General features: G+C 54.3%; 1 protein-coding gene across 5 annotated transcripts in view; it reads right to left on the reverse strand.

Annotated features, from left to right (window-relative positions):
- Positions 1–4,356: 4,356 nt before the first annotated feature.
- LOC128972662 (H(+)/Cl(-) exchange transporter 5) overlaps positions 4,357–19,304 on the reverse strand; it is a 28,276-nt gene continuing 13,328 nt past the window's right edge. For 4 of the 5 annotated variants that reach the window (XM_054388746.1, XM_054388744.1, XM_054388745.1 and 1 more), the window contains 11 exons: positions 17,727–17,878; positions 15,408–15,507; positions 13,050–13,234; positions 11,833–11,955; positions 11,176–11,382; positions 10,215–10,295; positions 8,636–9,178; positions 7,401–7,587; positions 6,477–6,875; positions 5,778–5,994; positions 4,357–4,727 (listed from right to left, as the gene is read on the reverse strand). In XM_054388746.1, the coding sequence (XP_054244721.1) occupies positions 4,637–4,727; positions 5,778–5,994; positions 6,477–6,875; positions 7,401–7,587; positions 8,636–9,178; positions 10,215–10,295; positions 11,176–11,382; positions 11,833–11,955; positions 13,050–13,234; positions 15,408–15,507; positions 17,727–17,878 (2,285 nt within the window). In that variant the 3' untranslated portion in view covers positions 4,357–4,636. Of the gene's footprint in view, positions 4,728–5,777; positions 5,995–6,476; positions 6,876–7,400; positions 7,588–8,635; positions 9,179–10,214; positions 10,296–11,175; positions 11,383–11,832; positions 11,956–13,049; positions 13,235–14,070; positions 14,149–15,407; positions 15,508–17,726; positions 17,879–19,304 lie in introns of those variants that run through there. The other variant, XM_054388748.1, reaches the window with a different exon arrangement.

Here is a 19,304-nt window from a genome sequence, read left to right on the forward strand (position 1 = left end):
TTTCCTCCTGCTGTGAAAGCAGCAGTGGTGGAGTGGAGAAGTGGGGGTGGGACACGACTGCCACTCTAATAAACATTTCCAGGTTGACCTCATCTCACTGGCTGGGTCAGGCACAGCTTCCTTGTGGTGGCTGCCAAGGGACCTTCTTATCTCCACTCTCTGCTCCCAGCCAGCCAAGGGCGTTCACAACTGGGCTGCCCTTTGTCTCCAAGAACATTCCAGGGATGAAGTCTCCTCTTTTTGTCCTCCTCCCACCACTCCTCCTGTTGTTAACCAGCTCATCACTGCCTCCCAGCTCTTTGTTCCTCCAAACAAGACTTTGTTTTACTTTCAAGTCCCAGGCTCAGGAGAAGTTCAGGGTGGGAAGGAGGAAATCCACCCTCAGAAGCAAGTCACCACCCCAGGAAACCTTTGCTTGGGATGTTGTAAATAAAGGCAGCGAGCTGGGGGCTGGGACCTCGCTGGGGCATGGAGACAGCCAGCACCACTCTGTCCTGGGGACACCTCCCTGGCCACCCCAGCTCTCCACCACACCTTGAAGGCCTTTGCTGCCAAGCAAAGCAGCACAGCTAAGGAGAGCAACCTGTGAGGGCGGTGAGACGCTGGAATGGGTTGCCCAGAGAGGTTGTAGACACCTCACCCCTGGAAGTGCTGAAGACCAGGTTGAAGACTAAGCAATCTGGGCTAGTGGGAGGTGTCCCTGCACATGGCAGTGGGGTTGGAACTGGATGACCTTAAAGGTCCTTTCCAACCCACACCATTCCATATGCCATGACGCTGGCAGGGTGGAAAGGGATGGTGTTGGACATATGGATAGGCAGAGCAGATGAGGTGAGCAGCACAGTGGAGGTGAGAGTCCACTGGCCCCACACCTCATGGAATCCCAGACTGGTCTTGGGGGGAAGGGACCTTCAAAGCTCATCCAGTCCAACCCCCTGCAGTCAGCAGGGACATCTGCAACTAGAGCAGGTTGCTCAGAGCTACAACCAACCTGACCTGCAATGGTGCCAGGGATGGAGCACCTCCCACCTCTCCAGGCCAGACTCACCACCCTCAGTATCAAACATTTCTCCCTTCTCTCCAGTCTGAATCTCCCTCTTTGAGTCAAACCATCACCTCTTGTCCTGCCACAAGAGGCCCTGTTAAAAGTCTGTCCCCAGCTTTCTGCTCAGCCCCCTGAGGTCCTGCAAGGCCACCAGAAGGTGTCCCTGGAGCCTTCTCTTCTCCAGGCTGAACAGCCTCAGCCTCACCCCGGGGTGTCGGAAGCACCAAGTCAAAACCCAACTCCCACCTGCCCTTCAGGAGACCTAGCAGGGTCCCCAGTGACACATCTCAGCCAGATGGGACTTTACCACCCCCCAGCAGCTCTCTGCCCTTTTCTGAGTGGGGCAGAGAGGAAGGTACCCCACAGCCACCTCCTCACTCAGAGCATCACCCCTGGAGCCTGGAGGTCTCCGGAATGGATGGAAAAGGCCTTGGCAGGAGCATCACCCCCAGGCTTATCTCTGGCTGCTCAACCCCCAGCCAAGGAGATGACAGCCTGGGTGGCCCTCCATCAACCCTCCAGCCAGGCTCCAGCTGGGACTTGTTCAACCAGCTGCTGGCTGGAAGGAAACCCCCGGGCTCCTCCTGGAGTCACTCTGAAGGTAAAGCACCAGAAAGAGCAAGAGCTGGACAAGGACAAAACCCCCACACAGCAGCTTGAGCTGACCCAGGCAGGGGACACAACCCCTTCCCAGCCCATGGAGACATCCCTCCAGGCAAACTGGAGCGTGGTCTGTGCCCTGCACCCAGTTTCTGAAGGGAGTTTGGGTTTGTAGGAACTCAACAGCAGCAAAGAGCAAACAGCTCTCTGCTCCAAGGAGCCAGCTCCTGGACCTCCTGCTCCAAGGACACAACATTCCCCCCCCTGGAAAGCAGGAGCCTCCAGAGCCCACAGCTCTCTGGGCAAGGCACCAGTCCCAGTCAGGAGTTATCAATCCATGCCCACATCACCCCTCACACCCTGGGCACAGCAGATCACTGACACAACAGCAACCAACAGGTGGTTCTGCTCCACAGAAGGAGCAGGATAAGGGTCTGGAGAATTTGTGAGGAGCAGCTGAGGGACCTAGGGGGTTTCAGCCTGGACTAAAGGAGTCTGAGGGGAGACATTCTGGCTCTCCACAGAGCTGGGAGCTTGCTGGCTGAGAAGCCTTCTATCCCAAGCTCCCCATTGCCAGAGCTCCTGGACAGCAGACTGACTGTAGGCCCCTCCCTTGGCATGTCCCCATGGGCATCTGGGGAAAGCCACCAACCTGCTGCCACACTCCAGCCCGCTCATGGGCTTCCCCTGGCCACCTCCTGCCCTTCCCTTGGCTGCTGCAGCCCCACAAGCAGGACAGCAATAGGCTCTTGAGTGCTGTGGAGCCAACAGAGACTTCCAGCCCTCCTGGGCAGCGTGAGGCAAGCAGAAAATGAGAAAAGCCAAGCTTCTGGTGTCCCAAGGGATGAGCCTGAAGGACACCCCTGGAGGAAGCTCCAAGGGCAGGTGGCTTCTTCCCTGGACTCAAAATCACAGAGCATCCACTGGAGAAGGGACAACCTCATCCAGAAAAAACAGTGGCAAAGCTGCCACCAGGCTTTCACCATCAGCCAAGGCAGAACATGAAGCATTCCAAGATGAGAGACACTGAGGAGAGCTAGAGAGGGACTTCTGACAAAGGCATGGAGTGACAGGACAAGGGGTGATGGCTCCAGACTGGAAGAAGCTAGATTGAGATGAGACATGAAGAAATTCTTCCTTGTGAAGCACTGGAACAGGTTGCAGAGAGATGCTGTGGAGGCTCCAAGCCTGAAAGTGTCTAAAGCCAGGTTGGATGGAGCCTAGAGCAACCTGGTGTAGTGGAAGGTGTCCTTGCCCATGGCAGGGAGTTTGGAACTAGATGACCTTTAAGGTCCCTTCCAACCCAGTCTGTGGTCTAACACCTTGGTTTGACTCAGCTCTGAGCTCTACAGCAACTGAAGACACCAGCACCTCCCTGCTGGGCTGAAGTGGTGGCAGCAGGCAGGGGCTGTTGGGTGGCTTGGGACAATCAATGAGCTGCCTTCTGGCTCCAAGATGAATTTGTTTCTAGCTGAGAGAGTTTAAGGTTCACCCAACTTCCAGCCAGCTCCAGCCCAGAGTTCCCACTGCCCCCTAGACTGGGTTTATCACAAGCAGCAGCCACCTCCTGCAGCTCTGAAGCTGTGTGAGCTGCAGTACCTGCTCCACAGCCAGAAGTTTGGCCATCAGGAAGCAGCAGCACCAGAACCTCCACTCCTCAAGCCCTGGCCATGACTCACCAGCCTGGCTGCCTTCTATAGCCTCACTGGTGAGCTAGAGGTGAGACAAAGCCCTGCTACCACCAAGGAGCCTCAGCCATGGACTGTAGGACATCTGCCTGGGAGTGACACCACAACAAACATCACCAACCTCCAAAAGCATTGTTCTGCCTCCTCAACTCTAGTAAACAGTCACAGCTTTATTGACAGGAAAATAATTGGCTAAGATCTGGGGCAGGGACTCGAGGAGCACAGAGGTGGAGCAGGTCCCCATGGTCTGGAAGTTTATTGCATAGTTGTTGGCCAGAGGAGCCAGAGCCTTGCCTGTCCCTCCAATGGGATCCAGGCCCGAGGAGAGGAGCAGGGACCAGCACAGGCCTCCCTGTAAACATCCTGGGCATGGGGCTCTCCAGTGGGACATCCTGGGTCACACCTAAGACACTGCTGGAGGAGGAAGAGGTCACTTGTGCAACATCCAACATGAAGGGAGGGGCCTGGGGAGGGTGGGCAAGGCAGGGCAATAACTTAGGGCTGGGCTGTTGGTGGCATCTCAATCACATGCTGGAGGGAACTCAAGGAGAAGACATCCCCAGCAGTCACCTGCAGAAGGGATGATGGTGAGAACATCAGGGTTGGTCCCTCTGCCCCTCCTTGGGGCACTCCTGGCAAGGCAGTGGCAGGAGTTAGATACATTCACAGGTGAACCAAAAGGAGCTTCTTCCCAACCAGAAACTAGGCCCAGTTTAAAGAGAAGTGATCCTGGCAGGGGGGAGTGTTTGGTTTTGGGGGGATTTAGGGCTTTTGGGGCTAAACACCCTCAGGTAGCCAATGGTTTTATTTCTCCTCCCCCAGTTTGACTTGAGGAGGTTCTAATTATTACCCAGTGGCTCACTGGGAATGCACCACCTCTGAGTGAGGCTCACGTCCTCCTGCCACCACCCCAACACCATGTGCAAAATCATCCTTCTCCTGCAGCACTCCTGAAGAGCAGACCTTGGCCACCAGAGGTCAAACAAAACAAGGAGAGGAGATAACAATTCAAGAGCATTTTTGCTTTTACTCCTCCATGGAATCTCTCCAACTCAACTTCATCAAAGCAAAGTAAATCAAGGTCCTTTTGCTCTTCTTTAACTTTAGAAGTTCCACAGAGGATGTAGTGCAATTGGTTATCTGGTAGAAAAAAAACAAACAAACAAACAATTGTCTTCTTCAGCTCCGTGGGAGGAAACACTGAAAACAGTTCCATGGTCTCCATAAAAATAGGGAAGAAGATCCAGGGTCTTCTAGAAAAGTCTTTTTTGTGGTGAGCACAACAGCAGCTCCTGGGCTGCCTTCAGTTGAAGAGGATGGAGTCTGGGTCCTGGTTGGCCAGTTGTGCAATGTGCTTCAGAACATCCTTTTTGGTGATGATCCCCAGCAGCTTCCTGGAGAATGAAGACACCTTTTAGTGGATCACCTCCCCCAGAAGGGACCTTTGACCCTGCATGGCTTCAGCTTTAACTGAAGTGGCATTGTGGATCACGACATGATGAGATATGGGGAGGCACTGGAGCAGGTTGCCCAGGGAGGTCGTGGATGCCTCCTCTCTGGAGGTGTTCAAGGCCAGGTTGGATGAGGCCTTGAGCAACCTGCTCTAGTGGGAGGTGTCCCTGGCCCATGGCAGGGGGGTTGGAACTGCATGATCTTGAAGGTCCCTTCCAAACCAAACCATTCAGTGAGTCTACGAGTCACTGACATTCCACACAAGGTATGGTGCTCAACAGACTCCATCAGCACTTGACAGTAAAATACGTAAGGAACCCCCAAATCCCAGCATGGTGGGGGTGGGAAAAGACCTCTGGAGATCATCCACTCCAACCCCTTGCTCAAGCAGGGGCACCCACAGCAGCTTGCCCAGGATCACAATGGCCAGCTGGGGTTGGAAGCTCTCCACACAAGAAGACTGCACAACCTCTCTGGGCAGCCTGCTCCAGGCTTCCAGCACCCTCACACCAAAGAATTTTCTCCTCCAGTTCAGATGGAATCTCCTGGGTTCCAGTTTGTGCTCATTGCCCCTTGTCCTGTCCCTGGGCACCAGATAACAAAGGTTCCAGTTGATGCTGATGACAGGACAAGGGCTGATGGTTTGGAGTCAAAGAGGGAGATTCAGACTGGAGAGAAGGGAGAAATGTTTGACACTGAGGGTGGGGAGAGCCTGGCCCAGGTGTCCCAGAGAGGTGGGAGATGCCCCATATCCCTGACACCATTGCAGATCAGGTTGGTTGTGGCTCTGAGCAGCCTGCTCTGGTTGCAGCTGTCCCTGCTGTCTGCAGGGGGTTGCACTGGACGACCTTTAAAGGTCCCTTCCCAGCCAAACCACCCCAGGACTCTGTTCTATGCTCAGCGCTCTGCAGGTCGGAGACCTTTGCTCACCGGAAGGTGAGGAGGCTGTGCCTCAGGCCCAGCACCACCTTTGAGGCCCAGCAGGTCCTTACCCGTTGTGGGTGACCAGGCACTGGCGCAGCCCCAGCTTGCGGAAGATGTCCACCACGATCTCCATGGGCGTTTGGTCCGTCACCGTGAAGGGGCTGAGGTCCAGGATGCTCCTCAGCTTCAGCATGGAGGGGGAGCTCGGAGGCAGCGGAGGAGAGTGGTCGGTGAAATAAATAATGGAGGTGCTGACGATCCCGTCCTGCTTCTTCCGGGCATTTTCTGGAGCAAGGAGGAGTTGATGGAGCATCACCACCACCCCTCCTCCCAGCCCCAAGCCCAACAGCACTGCCTTCTCCCTCTGCCCACACTGGGGGGGCTCAAAGCTCCACTCCTGCCCTCCACCTGCTCTGCTCCTCAAGGTAACCAATGACCCAAGGGTGAAGTGTTTCCATCCTGTCTTCCCATCTCTACTGTGTGCCCTCTCCAAGGCCTCCAACATATAAGCCTTGGGCCCCCAAGGTGTAAGCCAGGCTAGGGGCCCCCCCATGCTCTAAGCCAGGCTAGGGGCCCCCCCATGCCCTTAGGGTCAGGGTCACCAAGGTTTAAGGCTAGGGATTTCCAAGGTCTCACTCATCTGCTCCTCCCAAGCTTCACTCTAGACCCTTCACCAGCTTTGTTTCCATTCTCTGGACCTGCTCCATCCCTCAGAGTCCTCCTGGGAGCGAGTGGCACTGCTGCCCACACATCCCCTCGACTCTTACCAATTGAAATGATGAGGTCCCTCCTGAGGACAAAGCCAACCAGCCTCTGGGACTCCCGGGACACCACCACGGGATAGCCACTGTAGGTGGTCTCATTGATGATGGTCTCCACGTCTTCCACGGTCATGCTGTCCTGAGTGATGACAGTCAGGGGAGGGTCACTCCTCCGTGGCCTCATGACGTCCATGGCAAGTGTCTTGTGGGAGAACTCCTCCTTGGCCTCCAGGAAGGGGTAGCCGTTGAGGCGGATGTGGGCATCGTAGATCCCTTCCCTCCCAATGGCATCGGCCACCCACTTGCTGGTCATGGCTGCTGCCATCAGAGGCACAATGTACTCCAGGCCACCAGTCAGCTCAAACATGATGACCACCAGTGACACCGTCATTCGGGTCACCCCCCCTGCAGGCACAGCACGAGAAGACAGTTGAGGGGAAGGAGGAAGTTTTGGGGGGGGTTCCAGGAGAGCTCTTCCAAGGTGTTCTATGGCTGCCCTCTGCCAGCACAGCTAGAGGAGGTCTTCAGCCACCGAGTGGTTGCACTGCTGGATGCCTACACCACACTCAGCGCTGTGGTGGAAGTCAAAGAGGAGCAGAACACAACACTGAGGCCACCTGTCCCTTCCAGAACACCACGCCATGGGCTACCCTACTGGGCTTTCTGATGGATTTTCCAGCTGCTCATTCAGGAGGCTGCCCCTGAAACCCATGGTGTCCCACAACAGGCTGGTGCTGGCAGAAGAACGCAGCACAAAGAACCCATCACACATCCTACTACAAAGCTCCCCTGAGCCTCCTTTCAAGAACTTCTTGAGATGACACCAGCCCCTATGGACTGTGAGAGCCACAGTGGTGGTTCACTGCATCTCTTCACGCGGCCAGCCAAGACCCAAACCACAGACTGGACCTCCAAAGTCACCTTGCTTACCTAGACAGGCTGCAGCCCCCACCATAGCATAGAGGCCAGGGGTGATGCAGTCTGCTCCTTGGCTGCACCAGCCACTGAAGATGGCCCAGTCATGGTGGTAGAATGCCAGCTGCTCCATGGCTACGCCCAGCAGCCGGCCAGCGATGGCACCCACGGCCATGCTGGGGATGAAGAGACCCGAGGGCACCTGTGAAAGCACACCAGTGACCACCCTGTCCTCAGACATGGCACAGAATCCCCCAATCCCAGCATGGTGGGAAGGGACCTCTGGAGATCATCCAGCGCAAACCCCTTGTTAAAACAGGGGCACCCACAGCGGCCTGCCCAGGATCACGATGGTCAGATGGATCTGGAAGCTCTCCAGAAGGAGATTCCACAACCTCTCTGGGCAGCCTGCTCCAGGGCTCCAGCACCCTTAAATTACAGAAGTTCCTCCTCATGCTTAGATTTAGCTTCTTATGTAGAGCTTCTTTCATCACTAATCCTTGAAACCACAGCTGGAGTCCTGAGTACAGTTCTGGGCTCCCCAGTTCAAAAGAGACAGGGAAGTGATAAAGAGAGTCCAGTGGAGGCTACAAAGATGCTGAGGGGCCTGGAGCACCTCTGTCAGGAGCAAAGGCTGAGAGCCCTGGGGCTGTTGAGCCTGGAGAAGAGCAGCCCCAGAGGGGATCTGATCAATGCTCAGCAAGAGCTGAAGCACCCTTCAGGGGGGCAAGAAGATGGGGCCAGACTCTTCTCTTCTTTCACAGAGAGAGTGGTTGGCCATTGGAATAGGCTGCCCAGGGAGGTGGTGGAGTCACCATCCCTGGAGGTGTTCAAGAGGGGATTGGACGTGGCAATTGGTGCCATGGTTTAGGTAGTCATGAGGTTTAGGGTGACAGGTTGGACTCGATGATCCTTGAGGTCTCTTCCAGCCTTCTTGATTCTATGATTCTATGATTCTCAGTGGTATCCAGTGACAGGACAAAGGGCAATGGGCACAAACTGGAACCCAGGAGGTTCCACCTGAACAGGAGAAGAAACTTCTTTACTGTGTGGGTGCTGGACCCTTGGAGCAGGCTGCCCAGAGAGGTTGTGGAGTCTCCTTCCATGGAGAGCTTCCAACCCCAGCTGGCCATTGTGATCCTGGGCAAGCTGCTGTGGGTGCCCCTGCTTGAGCAGGGGGCTTGGAGTGGATGATCTCCACAGGTCCCTTCCAACTCCTACCATGCTGGGATCTATGAACATGAACTCACCTTCATGCCGAAAGTGAAGATGGTGATGAAGACCTTCATGACCAGGGCCAAAGCCAGCTGCCACATGGCAGTGTACACCCCGGGGCCAGCAGCTCTGTCGGGCAGGTCATCCCCCTTGGTGCTGTTGAAGTCGTTGACGTACTCGCAGAGCTGGGAGGAGTCCAAGACGCCGCAGTCGTTGAAGAGCTCCGAAATGAGCTCGCTGGTGCTCATCCTGGTGTACTCGTTGGGGAAGGCCAGGACGGCCGTGATGGCTGTCACCACCAGCACCTCCAGCACCGGGTACCTGCCCAGCTTGGTGGTCTTGCGCCGCCTGCACCAGGCGATGTTGCTGCGAATGAAGAAGGCTCCCCAGAGCCCACCGAATATCCCCAAGAGGATGAAGGGCACCAGCTCCAGCAGGTGCCATGGCATGTGGAACTCCACGTAGAAGAGGACCAGGCGGCTGTTCCCAAAGGGGTTGATGGAGCGAAGGGTGAAGGCAGCCACCAGAGCGGCAAAGAAGGATCTCCAGAGCGTCTTGAGGGGGAAGTAGTAACTGACCTAAAGGGGAACACAAAGATTGGGTCACCTTGGCACTTGTCACCCTCCTTCCTCTCCCGCCCAGCACCCCAGGCTTTGCTCCAGAAGGGGACAATGACCAGGGCAGGTCCTGGCCTGCCTATCTCCAGTGCAAGTGCCCTCTATGGTCCCTGAAGTGGAGGTGACTTCCGGGGACAACAGAAGATGTCACAAACCAGCTATGAGCTCAGGCCAGAGACTTGATAGCCAAGAGTGCTCTGCAAAGTCCAGGAGTGTCCAACAACAGCATGTGCCACAACTGCCACCACAGCCACTGCTCAGCTCAGCAGAACCAGCCCAGCCCTCCGCTGAGCTAAGCCCTGAAGCCAGCAGTGTGATCCACCATGTCTGGATCCAGAAGACAAGGATTAGAAGCTCTTTGTGAAGAAAAGGGGTTTGATAAACAAGGCTTGGAAGCTCCCCGAGAACAAAAGGCATTTGATAGAAGCTCCTTGAGAAGGGGTTAGATAAAGGTCAGAAGCTCTTTGAGAAGGGGTGTGATAAAGAGGGATTGGAAGCTCCTCAAGAAGAAAAGGGGGTTGATAAAGAGGGATTGGAAGCTCTTTGTGAAGGAAAGGGATTTAACAGGGATTGGAAGCTCCTCAAGGAGAAGAGGGATTTGCTAAACAGGGTTTGAAAGCTCCTTGTGAAGAAAAGGGGCACGGTGAGCCAGTTTGTCCCAGGCAGCCTGTCACAGAGCTGTCAGGAGGGAGTGGACACCTGGAGGCATGGCAGAAGCTGTGGCTGTGAGCAGTCAGCTTGGCTGAGCATGGACTAACCAAGAGGTTCGTCACAAAGCTGTGGCAGAAGATCATCCAAAAGACATTCTCCAGTGTGGATGAGAATCACTTGGAGCCCCGGTCAGCTCTTGGGTTGCCTGGCCTTGCAAGCACCACCAACCAACCAAGAGGGTCTCTGCTCTCCACACCTAAGGCGTTGGGAGGGGGCTGCATTTCTAAAGCAGCAGGGTCAGCAAGGAAGCATCTGGCCCAGAGCCAAGAGAAAGTGCTGCTGTTACCTCTTCCAGGCTGAAGAGCACTCCTCCGATCGGCGCCCCGAAGGCCACAGACACACCAGCAGCTGCTGCTGCTGACAGAACCTAGGGGACAAACCAGACATTTCCAGCTCCCCTGCCAAACCTTTGCCCTTCTGCTGTTCATCTTTACCTCAATCTGGACAATTTTTATCTCCAGAGAGTGCAGAATCAATAAGGAGTTGACCTGGGATAGGCAGCAGGGCAAAAGGAGTTCCCTCAGGAGAAGGGCTGCAAGCAGCCACCAAGCATTGGGGGTTGATAGAATGGTTTGGGTTGGAAGGGACCTTTAAAAGATCATCCAGTTCCAACCCTGTGCTGAGGGAAGGGACACTCCCACTAGACCAGATTGCTCAAAGCCTCATCCAGCCTGGTCTTAAACACTTCCAGGGATGAGGCATCCACAACTTCTCTGGGCAATTTGTTCCAGTGTCTCACCACCCTCAGAGTAAAGAACTTCTGCCTAAGGTCCAACCTAAATCAACCCTGCTCTAGTTTCAAACCATTGCCCCTCACCCTATCACCACAAGCCAAGATGAGAAAACAGCCTCAAGATGCCCCAGGGGAGGTTTAGGCTGGACATGAGGAGCAATTTCTTGTCCTTGAGGGTAGTCAAGGCCTGGCCCAGGGCAGTGGTGGAGTCCCCATCCTTGGAGGGATTTCAAAGCCATGATGGAGATGTGGTGCTGAGGGCCATGGTCTGGTGGTGACCTGGCAGTGCTGGGGGACACCAGACCTCCTCCAACCCAAAGGATTCTATGAGTCTTACTGATTGTCCTGCAGCACTTGGAGATCACGGATTCTCTACAAGCACACGCTAAACCACGTCCTGAAGCACACCAAGAGCGTGCCAAAACAGAACAATTTACAGTCAGAGCACAGCCCCAGCCCCACCACTGTCCCCACCCCACCTCAGCAGCTTGCCCGCACCGGGGTCCCTCCGTACCTCCCTGCGCTTGGCTTCGTTCTTGCGGTATTTGGTGAAGAGGTGACACAAGATGTTCCCACAGCAGCAGGCCACGTGCACCAGGGGCCCCTCCTTGCCCAGGCTCAGCCCAGAGGACACTGCCAGCACTAAGGTGATGGTTTTGATGATCAGGGTCCACTTGCCCAGGTAGCCTCTAATGATGAAACCACTTAAGATAGTTTTGATCTGGAAGTCAAGCACACAAAGCTCTGCAGGCTTTCAGTCAAGCCCTCAGCAGAGCTCCTGCCTGGTCAGGCTGCCCTCAGCTCTCCCCCACAGCTTTCAGAGCCCTCTCCAGCTATCAGAAGTAGAGTTGGTCAAGAGATCTTTCTGTGCAAAGATAAAAAGAGCTGTTTTGAGTCCTTCCTTCAGCCACTGTCCCTGCTGAAGAACAACCTGAGGCTGGTTTTGGAGGCTCTTACACAAATGGTGCTTTTGAAACTGCCTCCTGCAGGAAACACTTCTGCTTGGAAAAGTACTACATAGAGCAGCAGGCATGCTTCAGGAAGAGTTTGGGGGGAGGAGGGAAATACATTAAGGCACCTTAAGCCCAAAAAATGATTAGCTCACAGCAGGAATGGATGGTGGGTGCCCATCCCACCTCCCAAAGCCGAGCCCACTCCCACTCTCACTCACCTCTGGGATCCCTGAGCCGCAGGCGTAAGGAGCAAAGCCCTTGACGAGCAGCACAGCAAGGAGGGAGAAGAGCAAGGCCCAGACAACGTACATTAAGTAGTTGAGAATGTAGGCAAAGGCCCCCTGGAAGACAGAGAAAGAGACCCCAATTGGATGATGTCAGCTGAGATCCCATCAAAGCTGCATGCTGAAGCAAGCAGACAGAGGATGTGAGGGCTCCAAGCCCTGAAGTGGTCAATGGTGGGACTTGATGATCTTCTCAAGGTCTTTTCCAACCAAAACAATTCTATGAGTCTATAAGCCAGGTTGGATGGGGCCTAGAGCAACCTGGTCTAGTGGAAGACATCCCTGGCCTGTGGCAGGGGGTTGGAACTAGATGATCTTTAAGATCCCTTCCAACCCACCCAAAACAGTCTGTGGATCTGTGAAAGAGCAGATAATAAATGAAGAGAGCTACCAAGAGCAGCCAAAAATGAAGAGCACAAAGCCTGAGGTTCCCAGGCTGAGTGACATGTGGTGGGTAATGAGATGAGAACCAATCCTACCTCCAAAGGTCACTACATTAAACAGCAAATGAGCTACACCAGTAGGTTGGTACTGGGATGAGGGCTGTCCCAGTCATGTGGGCAGCTCCACTGGCCAGAGCCACCAGAAACACACCACTGGAGCTCACCTAGCACTCCACTGAAATGGCTCCATGGGCAAAATGTCCTCCAAGCAGCAACCCCAGACACACGACTAAGACACCTTTTGGTTTCTCCCAGCCCCTCCAAAGACAGGGATGCTGGAGCCAGGTATGGGTCAGGCTCTTCTCCCAAGGAAGGGACAGGACAAGAGGCAACGGCCTCAAATTGCTCCAGGAGAGGTTTAGGTTGGACATGAGGAACAACTTGAGGGTTGTCAGGCTGGCCCAGGCTGCCCAGGGCAGTGGTGGAATCCCCATCCCTGAAGGGCTTTCAAAGCCATGGAGATGTGGTGCTGAAGGACATGGCTTGGTGGTGACCTGGCAGTGCCAGTTAAGGGTTGGACTCCACGACCTGAAAAGTCTCTTCCAATCCAAGTGATTCCACGATTCTATAAATAATTTGTTTGTTTCTTTACACCCCTGGAAGACCTCAGTGGTGACCGTGAAACCACCTAGAGCTTGTCCTTCTGGCACACACATCCCACAGGGGACAATACAGGCTGGAGGAATGGGACATGGAGGCTCACATCACCTCTCCATGGCCGAGGATCAGCTGGGACCAGCTCATCCACTCGGGACACTTGTCCCTGTCAGTGAAGGTTGTGTTGGACTTCCAGCAGCAGTGCTCGTGGTTGAACCAGAAGCCTGCCAAGCAGACTCCCTCCTTCAGATCAGTCATCCAGTGGGCAGAGATGTCTATCAGACCTGCCAAGGACCCTGGGGGAAAGGGGAAGAAGAAGAATATTCAATAATCTCCTCATGGAGATGCAAACACCTGAAAGTTACACCTCTTATTCTGTAGAAAGCTGAAAAAAGATCCCCTCTGGTTTATCTCTTGAAGAGCAGGTCAGGAACCAAATCATCTTTCACCACAAGTTGCATTCAAAGCCACCCTGCACCACTGGAAAGGAATTCTTCTCCACCAGGCTGAAAAGGAGCTCATTAAATACAGCCCAGAGGTGGTCTGAGAGGCAGGGAGGGTCCTGCTGGAGGAGCAGACAAGATGTGCCACCAGGCTCCAGCACAAGAGCTGGAATCCAGGAGCTCCAAATAACTTGGAATTTGAAGAAGACCTTCCCAACTCCCAATTTAAAAGGAAAAAGGGAAGGGGAAGTTACAGCTGTGCCAACAAAACCTTCCTGACTCCAAAAGAGGAACCTTTGAGCAATTTCTTATTTTGCTGTCAAGAACAACCCAAACCCCCCCAGATCAAGGTTGCCATCAGCTCTGTTCTACACTGCAGCATGAAGCCCAGGAGCAGAGACCTCAGGGCTGAGCAAGGTGGAGTGCAGGCTCCAGAGCAACCCTCAACCCTCAGCAAATCTCCCAGTTAATGGCAAACTAGCAGCAGCTCTGCTCTGTAAACATTAACAGAAGATCTGATTTGGTCCCTCATGAGGTCTGCTCCACTGATTTCTGCTGGGAAGTGCTGAACCCAACCCAGCCACTACTCTGCTGGGTCCAAAGTTTGCTCCTGAAGGCACTCAGAAGGTCTCAGCCAGCCAAGCTCTGAATGAAGCTTGACTGCCCAACACCAGCTCTCATTTAAAGACCTGGATTTGTTGGGTGGATCACTCAGCAGGTAAGGAATGGGGCTTGATGATGGCATTCCAAGAGCGACGGTCAATGGCTCAATGTGTAAGTAGAGACCACTGATGAGTGGTGTTGCTCAGGTGTCCCACTGCTGGTCCCCACAGGCTTGAGAGGTGGGCCAAAGCCAACCTCATGAAGTTCCAACAAAGCCAGACACAAGGTCCTGCACCTGGGTCGAGGTGATGCCAAGCACAAATCCAGGCTGAGTGAAGAATGGATGGAGAGCAGTGCTGAGGAGGAGGACTTGGGGCTGTTGGACATGAGCCAGCACAGTGCACTCGCAGCCCACAAGCCAAACATGTCCTGGGCTGATCCCCAGCAGTGTGGGCAGTAGGGGGAGGAAGGGAATTTTTGCCCCTCTGCTCTGCTGAGCCCCCACCTGCAGTGCTGGGGCCAGCTCTGGAGTCCTCAGCACAGCACAGACATGGAGCTGTTGGAGCAGGGCCAGAGGAGGCCACAGCAGTGATGGGAGGGCTGGAAGCCCTCTGCTGTGAGGCCAGGTTGAAAGAGTTGGTGGTGTTCACCCTGGAGAAGAGGAGGCTCCAGGGAGACCTTAGAACAGCCAGGGTTTGAAGGGGGCTACAGGAGAGCTACAGAGGGACTTTTGACAAAGGCACAGAGTGGCAGGACAAGGGGTGGTGGCTTCAAACTGGAAGCTGGACTGAGATTAGACATGAGGAAGAAATCCTTCCTTGTGAGGGTGGTGAGGCACTGGAACAGGTTGTACAGGGAAGCTGTGAGAGCTCCAAGCATGGCTGTGCTCAAACCCAGGCTGGATGAGGCCTTGAGCAACCTGGTCTGGTGGAAGGAGTCTATGGCCTTGGCAGGGAGGTTGATGGAACTAGATGGTCTTTAAGGGCACCCCCCTCTCCAAAACTAGTCATCTAACTATATTAAGGAAAGAAAGAAAAAGGGGGAAAAAGAAAAAAAGAGAAAGAAAGAAGGAAATCTTTCTAGCAGTGCTTGGCACTCACCTCTGCAGGGTCAGCCAAGCATGGTCAGCAAAGATGATGGACACCATGAGACTCCTCTGCCCCAGTGTTCTACCAGCTCTGCCTCTGCCTGGATGGCTTTAGCTCACAGCTTGCCAGCAGCAGCAGATTCAGAGTAGCATCAGGGGCAGCTTTCATGCTCAGCTTCGCAGCCTCAAAGCATTTCAAAAATCACTCTCCACGGCTCGTGAAGCAGCAGCAGCAGAGCCACAAATACCAGCCCACCCCCTCCACCCAGCTCCAGAGGCTGAAGCTCCTTCTCCAGCAGAACCAGGCCATGGTTTTGAGCTGAGGTGTGCTCTTACCTGCCAAGAGGCCAATGAGGAGCATCAGCAGCCAGCCAGAGAAGGCATCGCTGACGCTGTGGATCAGCGCCCAGGTGGACTCTTTGCTCCTGCTGGTGATCTGGAGAAGGTTGTTCAAGAAGACACAACAATCTGAGTCACTGATGGACTTGAGTGTCAGGGCTCTAAGAACTACATAGTGATGCAGTGAACAGGCTGCCCAGGGAGCTGGTGGATGTCCCCTCCCTGGAGGTGCTCAAGGGCAGGTTGGATGAGGCCTTGAGCAACCTTGGTTTAGTGGGAGGTGTCCCTGCCCATGGCAGGGGGGTTGGAACTAGATGGTCTCTTCCAACCCAAACCATTCCATGAATCTAGGTGATTAAAGGGGGACAGACCCTAACGTGCAAACCAACAGATCTCAGGACATGTTCTCCTTGGAGGAGTGAGAGAAGAGTTGCCAGGCAGTGGCTGCTCTTACAGCTGGTGCAGTCAAACACAACTCTGGGGAGGAGATGGGCAAGAACTGACCAAGGATAATTCCATCTACCCCAGAAAAATATTCAAGTGATGTTTCTTTCTGGGTGTCTTCTCCATAAACCCAAAACAAAAATCACCCCTTAATCTGCTGGTGGCCCTCAAGTACTGGAGAGAGTCCAGCAGAGGCTACAAAGATGCTGAGGGGCCTGGAGCATCTCTGTGAGAAGCAAAGGCTGAGAGCCCTGGGGCTGTTGAGCCTGGAGAAAAGAATAATAATTGAAGAACATTTTGGCAAGCAACTGTTGAGTTGGATCTGTTGAGTTCAGCCACTGCCATACAAGAGTCCTGCCAGCAAGGGTTTGTGTGAGTCAGGAGCATGCTGGGGATATTGATTTGTTATTTAAAGCATCCCCTGCTTTCTAAGCAGATTCCAGAGAACAGAGAAGTCCTGGGAATTGCAGAATCCCCAAATCTCAGCCTGGTAGGGGTTGGAAGGGACCTCTGGAGATCATCCAGTCCAAACCTCCTGCCAAAGCAGGGTCACCTACAGCACCTTGCCCAGGATCATGATGTCCAGCTGGGTTTGGAAGCTCTCCAGACAAGGAGACTCCACAACCTCTCTGGGCAGCCTGCTCCAGGGCTCCAGCACCCTCATACCAAAGAATTTTCTCCTCCTGTTCAGATGGAACCTCTAGGATTCCAGTTTGTGCCCATTGCCCCTTGTCCTGTCCCTGGGCACCACTGAGAAGAGTCTGGCCCTATCCTCTTGCCCCCCACCCTTTAGCTCTTGCTGAGCACTAAGCAGATTCCCTCAGGCAGCTCTTCTGCAGTCTCAACAGCCCCAAGTCCCTCAAGGCTGCTTCCTCAACCATGCAGAGACCTTCATCCACCCCATGGTGTGAGCAGAAAAACCACCTGCTTCTTATCAATGAAGTGGATCAGGGGGGCTTAGATTCTTCCAGTATAACCTGGCCCAGGCTGCCCAGAGAGGTGGTAGCTGCCCCATCCCTGGCACCACTGCAGGGCAGGTTGTTTGGGGCTCTGAGCAACCTGCTCTGGTTGCAGCTGTCCCTGCTGACTGCAGGGGAGTTGGACTGGATGAGCTTTAAAGGTCCCTTCCTTCCCACTCAACCCATTCCATGATTCTAGGAGTGCAACCCTTCCACACAATGTTCCACCCCACCAGGAGCAGGATCAGCTTCTGCTGTGCTGGTGCCTCCAGCAGGTTTAACACACCCATGAAAATGTCATGGAGCCCTTCAAGATGTGCAGCAAAAAACTCTCTGAAGCTTTGTTAACAAACAAAAGCCTCCAGAGGAGAAGCAGCAATTGAGAAACCACAACTTAATGCTCCTCTTCCTCCAGCTAAAGATCTTCTGGAGAGGTTCTCAGCCCCATCCCCTGAAGTGATTGGAACTGAGTCACAACTTCTTCTAGCTCCTAGATTGCCAGTTCTGAATTGGATGTTCAAAGGCAAAGGTTCTTCACCACATCATGCAACAGATGCTACCTGGTCTAAGTGGATGGCTCTGATAACACAGAGAGCTCGAATGGGAAATCTCGAAAGGCCTGGTTTGGTGGAGGTGATCACAAACTGGCCAGAAGGCACAAGCTGTGCTGAACCTCCAGAGGAGAGAGTAACTCGTGCTGAGGAAGCTCCAGCAACCAGGACTCCACTTAGAGGAGGTGTTCAAAGCCAGGTTGGATGGAGCCTGGAGCAACCTGGTCTAGTGGGAGGTGTCCCTGCCCATGGCAGAGGGGTTGGAACCGGATGATCTCGAAGGCCCCTTCCAAGCCAAGCCCTCGTGCGGTTCTGGTGAGCTGCAGCACGTTTCTGGCCGTGGCTTTGGTGGGAGCTGTTACCTCTCTGTGCCTGTCCCGGTCCCTGCTCTTCTCTCGCACCCAGTCTATGGTGTTGAAGTCCTCGTAGGTGCCCACACCGGGAAGAGGCTCCTCCAGGAAGTCCATCACCGTGCTGCTGCCCGTCAGCCCTCCGCCATTGTACGAGGAGAAGCCTGGGAAGGAAGGGAAGTGGGCAAATGGAGCAGCTGGGTGGCCTTCCCCTTCCTGGGGAAGATACAAACAAGCAAACACATCATCACAGCACCAGCTGAGGGGGAGAAGCCACCAGCTCCAGGGGAAGCCAAGAGCTGATGAGCTGTTCGCTCAGTTACAGGCCCCAAACAAGGCTCAGGGATGAGCTGGGCAGCTCCAGCAGCTCCCACAGAGATGGGCTCACTCCTGGGGACAAGTGCTCAGGAACCAAAGGGAATCAACCCCAGCTTCTAGATGTTTGCCTTTCCCTACACCCAGGGCTTGCCATGGTCAGGGTTTGCCATTTGAGGGAAGCAGATGGGAGATGGAGAGGGGAAGGTGAACACTTGAGACCCTCAGTAGCACTGAAGGAAGTTCTAAGTGGGTGTGGTGAAGATGAAGGCAGGAGGGCCACAGATGGGAGCAGGGAGGGCAGGAAGGGTGATGGATGGGAGCAGGGACATAGGAGAAGGTAAACATCAGAGCCACTCATCAGTGAGGAGAGGTCCAGGAGGGTCTAAAAAGCAGAAAAAGACATCAAATGGGAGGCCTGGGGAAGGCACCAGACTCAAATGGGAGGCCTGGGGAAGGCACCAGACTCAAATGGGAGGCCTGGGGAAGGCACCAGACTCAAATGGGAGGCCTGGGAAAGGCACCAGACTCAAATGGGAGGCCTGGGGAAGGCACCAGACTCAAATGGGAGGGCCTGCAGCTTCCCTTCAGGTGAGACAAAGTTGGCCAACCACTCAACCTTCTGCCTAACCTGCTCCAGCCCATGGATAGCGATGCTGAGGGTGGATGGGCATTCCCAAGGCAGGAGTTCAAAGAACTGCTCTCTACCCCATCTTGTAAAAGCAGGAGAAGGAAAAGGAGCCCTGTGATGTCTTCCAAGCCCATTTCCCAGCCTGGCAGTTCCACAGCTGCCTCCTAGAAAAGAGCGAGCTGCAGGCAAACAAGATGAGTCACGTAGGCACCACTGACAGCTACCACAAAACAACCCACTTCAGAGAGGCTCCTTCCTTCAGCTGGGACAGAAAAAGGTTAACTGAAGTTCTCCAGAGATCTTCCCCAAGTGGTGAGAGCACAGACTGGGAGCCCCCACCTGCACGACTCCAGCGGGAAGGAAAATGGGGCAGCGTTTCCTGGAAGCCTCAAGGAAGTGCTGTGGTTTCAACAACATCTTGGCAAGTCTCAGGGCAACAGCTTGGAAATGCACAAACTGGAGCCAACACTTCCAGAGGCTTCCCCGTCCCACTGGAAAGCCCAAGTGCTGCTTCAAAAACCAACAGCTCAAAACCTCCTTGAATAAATCACCCTAAGAACAACAGCACCTGAGATACCTGCAAGTCCTCCTGCTCACCTCTGCATCAAACACAGCATGGTTTGGGTTGGAAGAGACCTTAGAGA

The sequence above is a fragment of the Indicator indicator genome, chromosome 17 (assembly GCF_027791375.1).
Source record: "Indicator indicator isolate 239-I01 chromosome 17, UM_Iind_1.1, whole genome shotgun sequence".
NCBI classification, from domain to species: Eukaryota; Metazoa; Chordata; class Aves; order Piciformes; family Indicatoridae; genus Indicator; species Indicator indicator.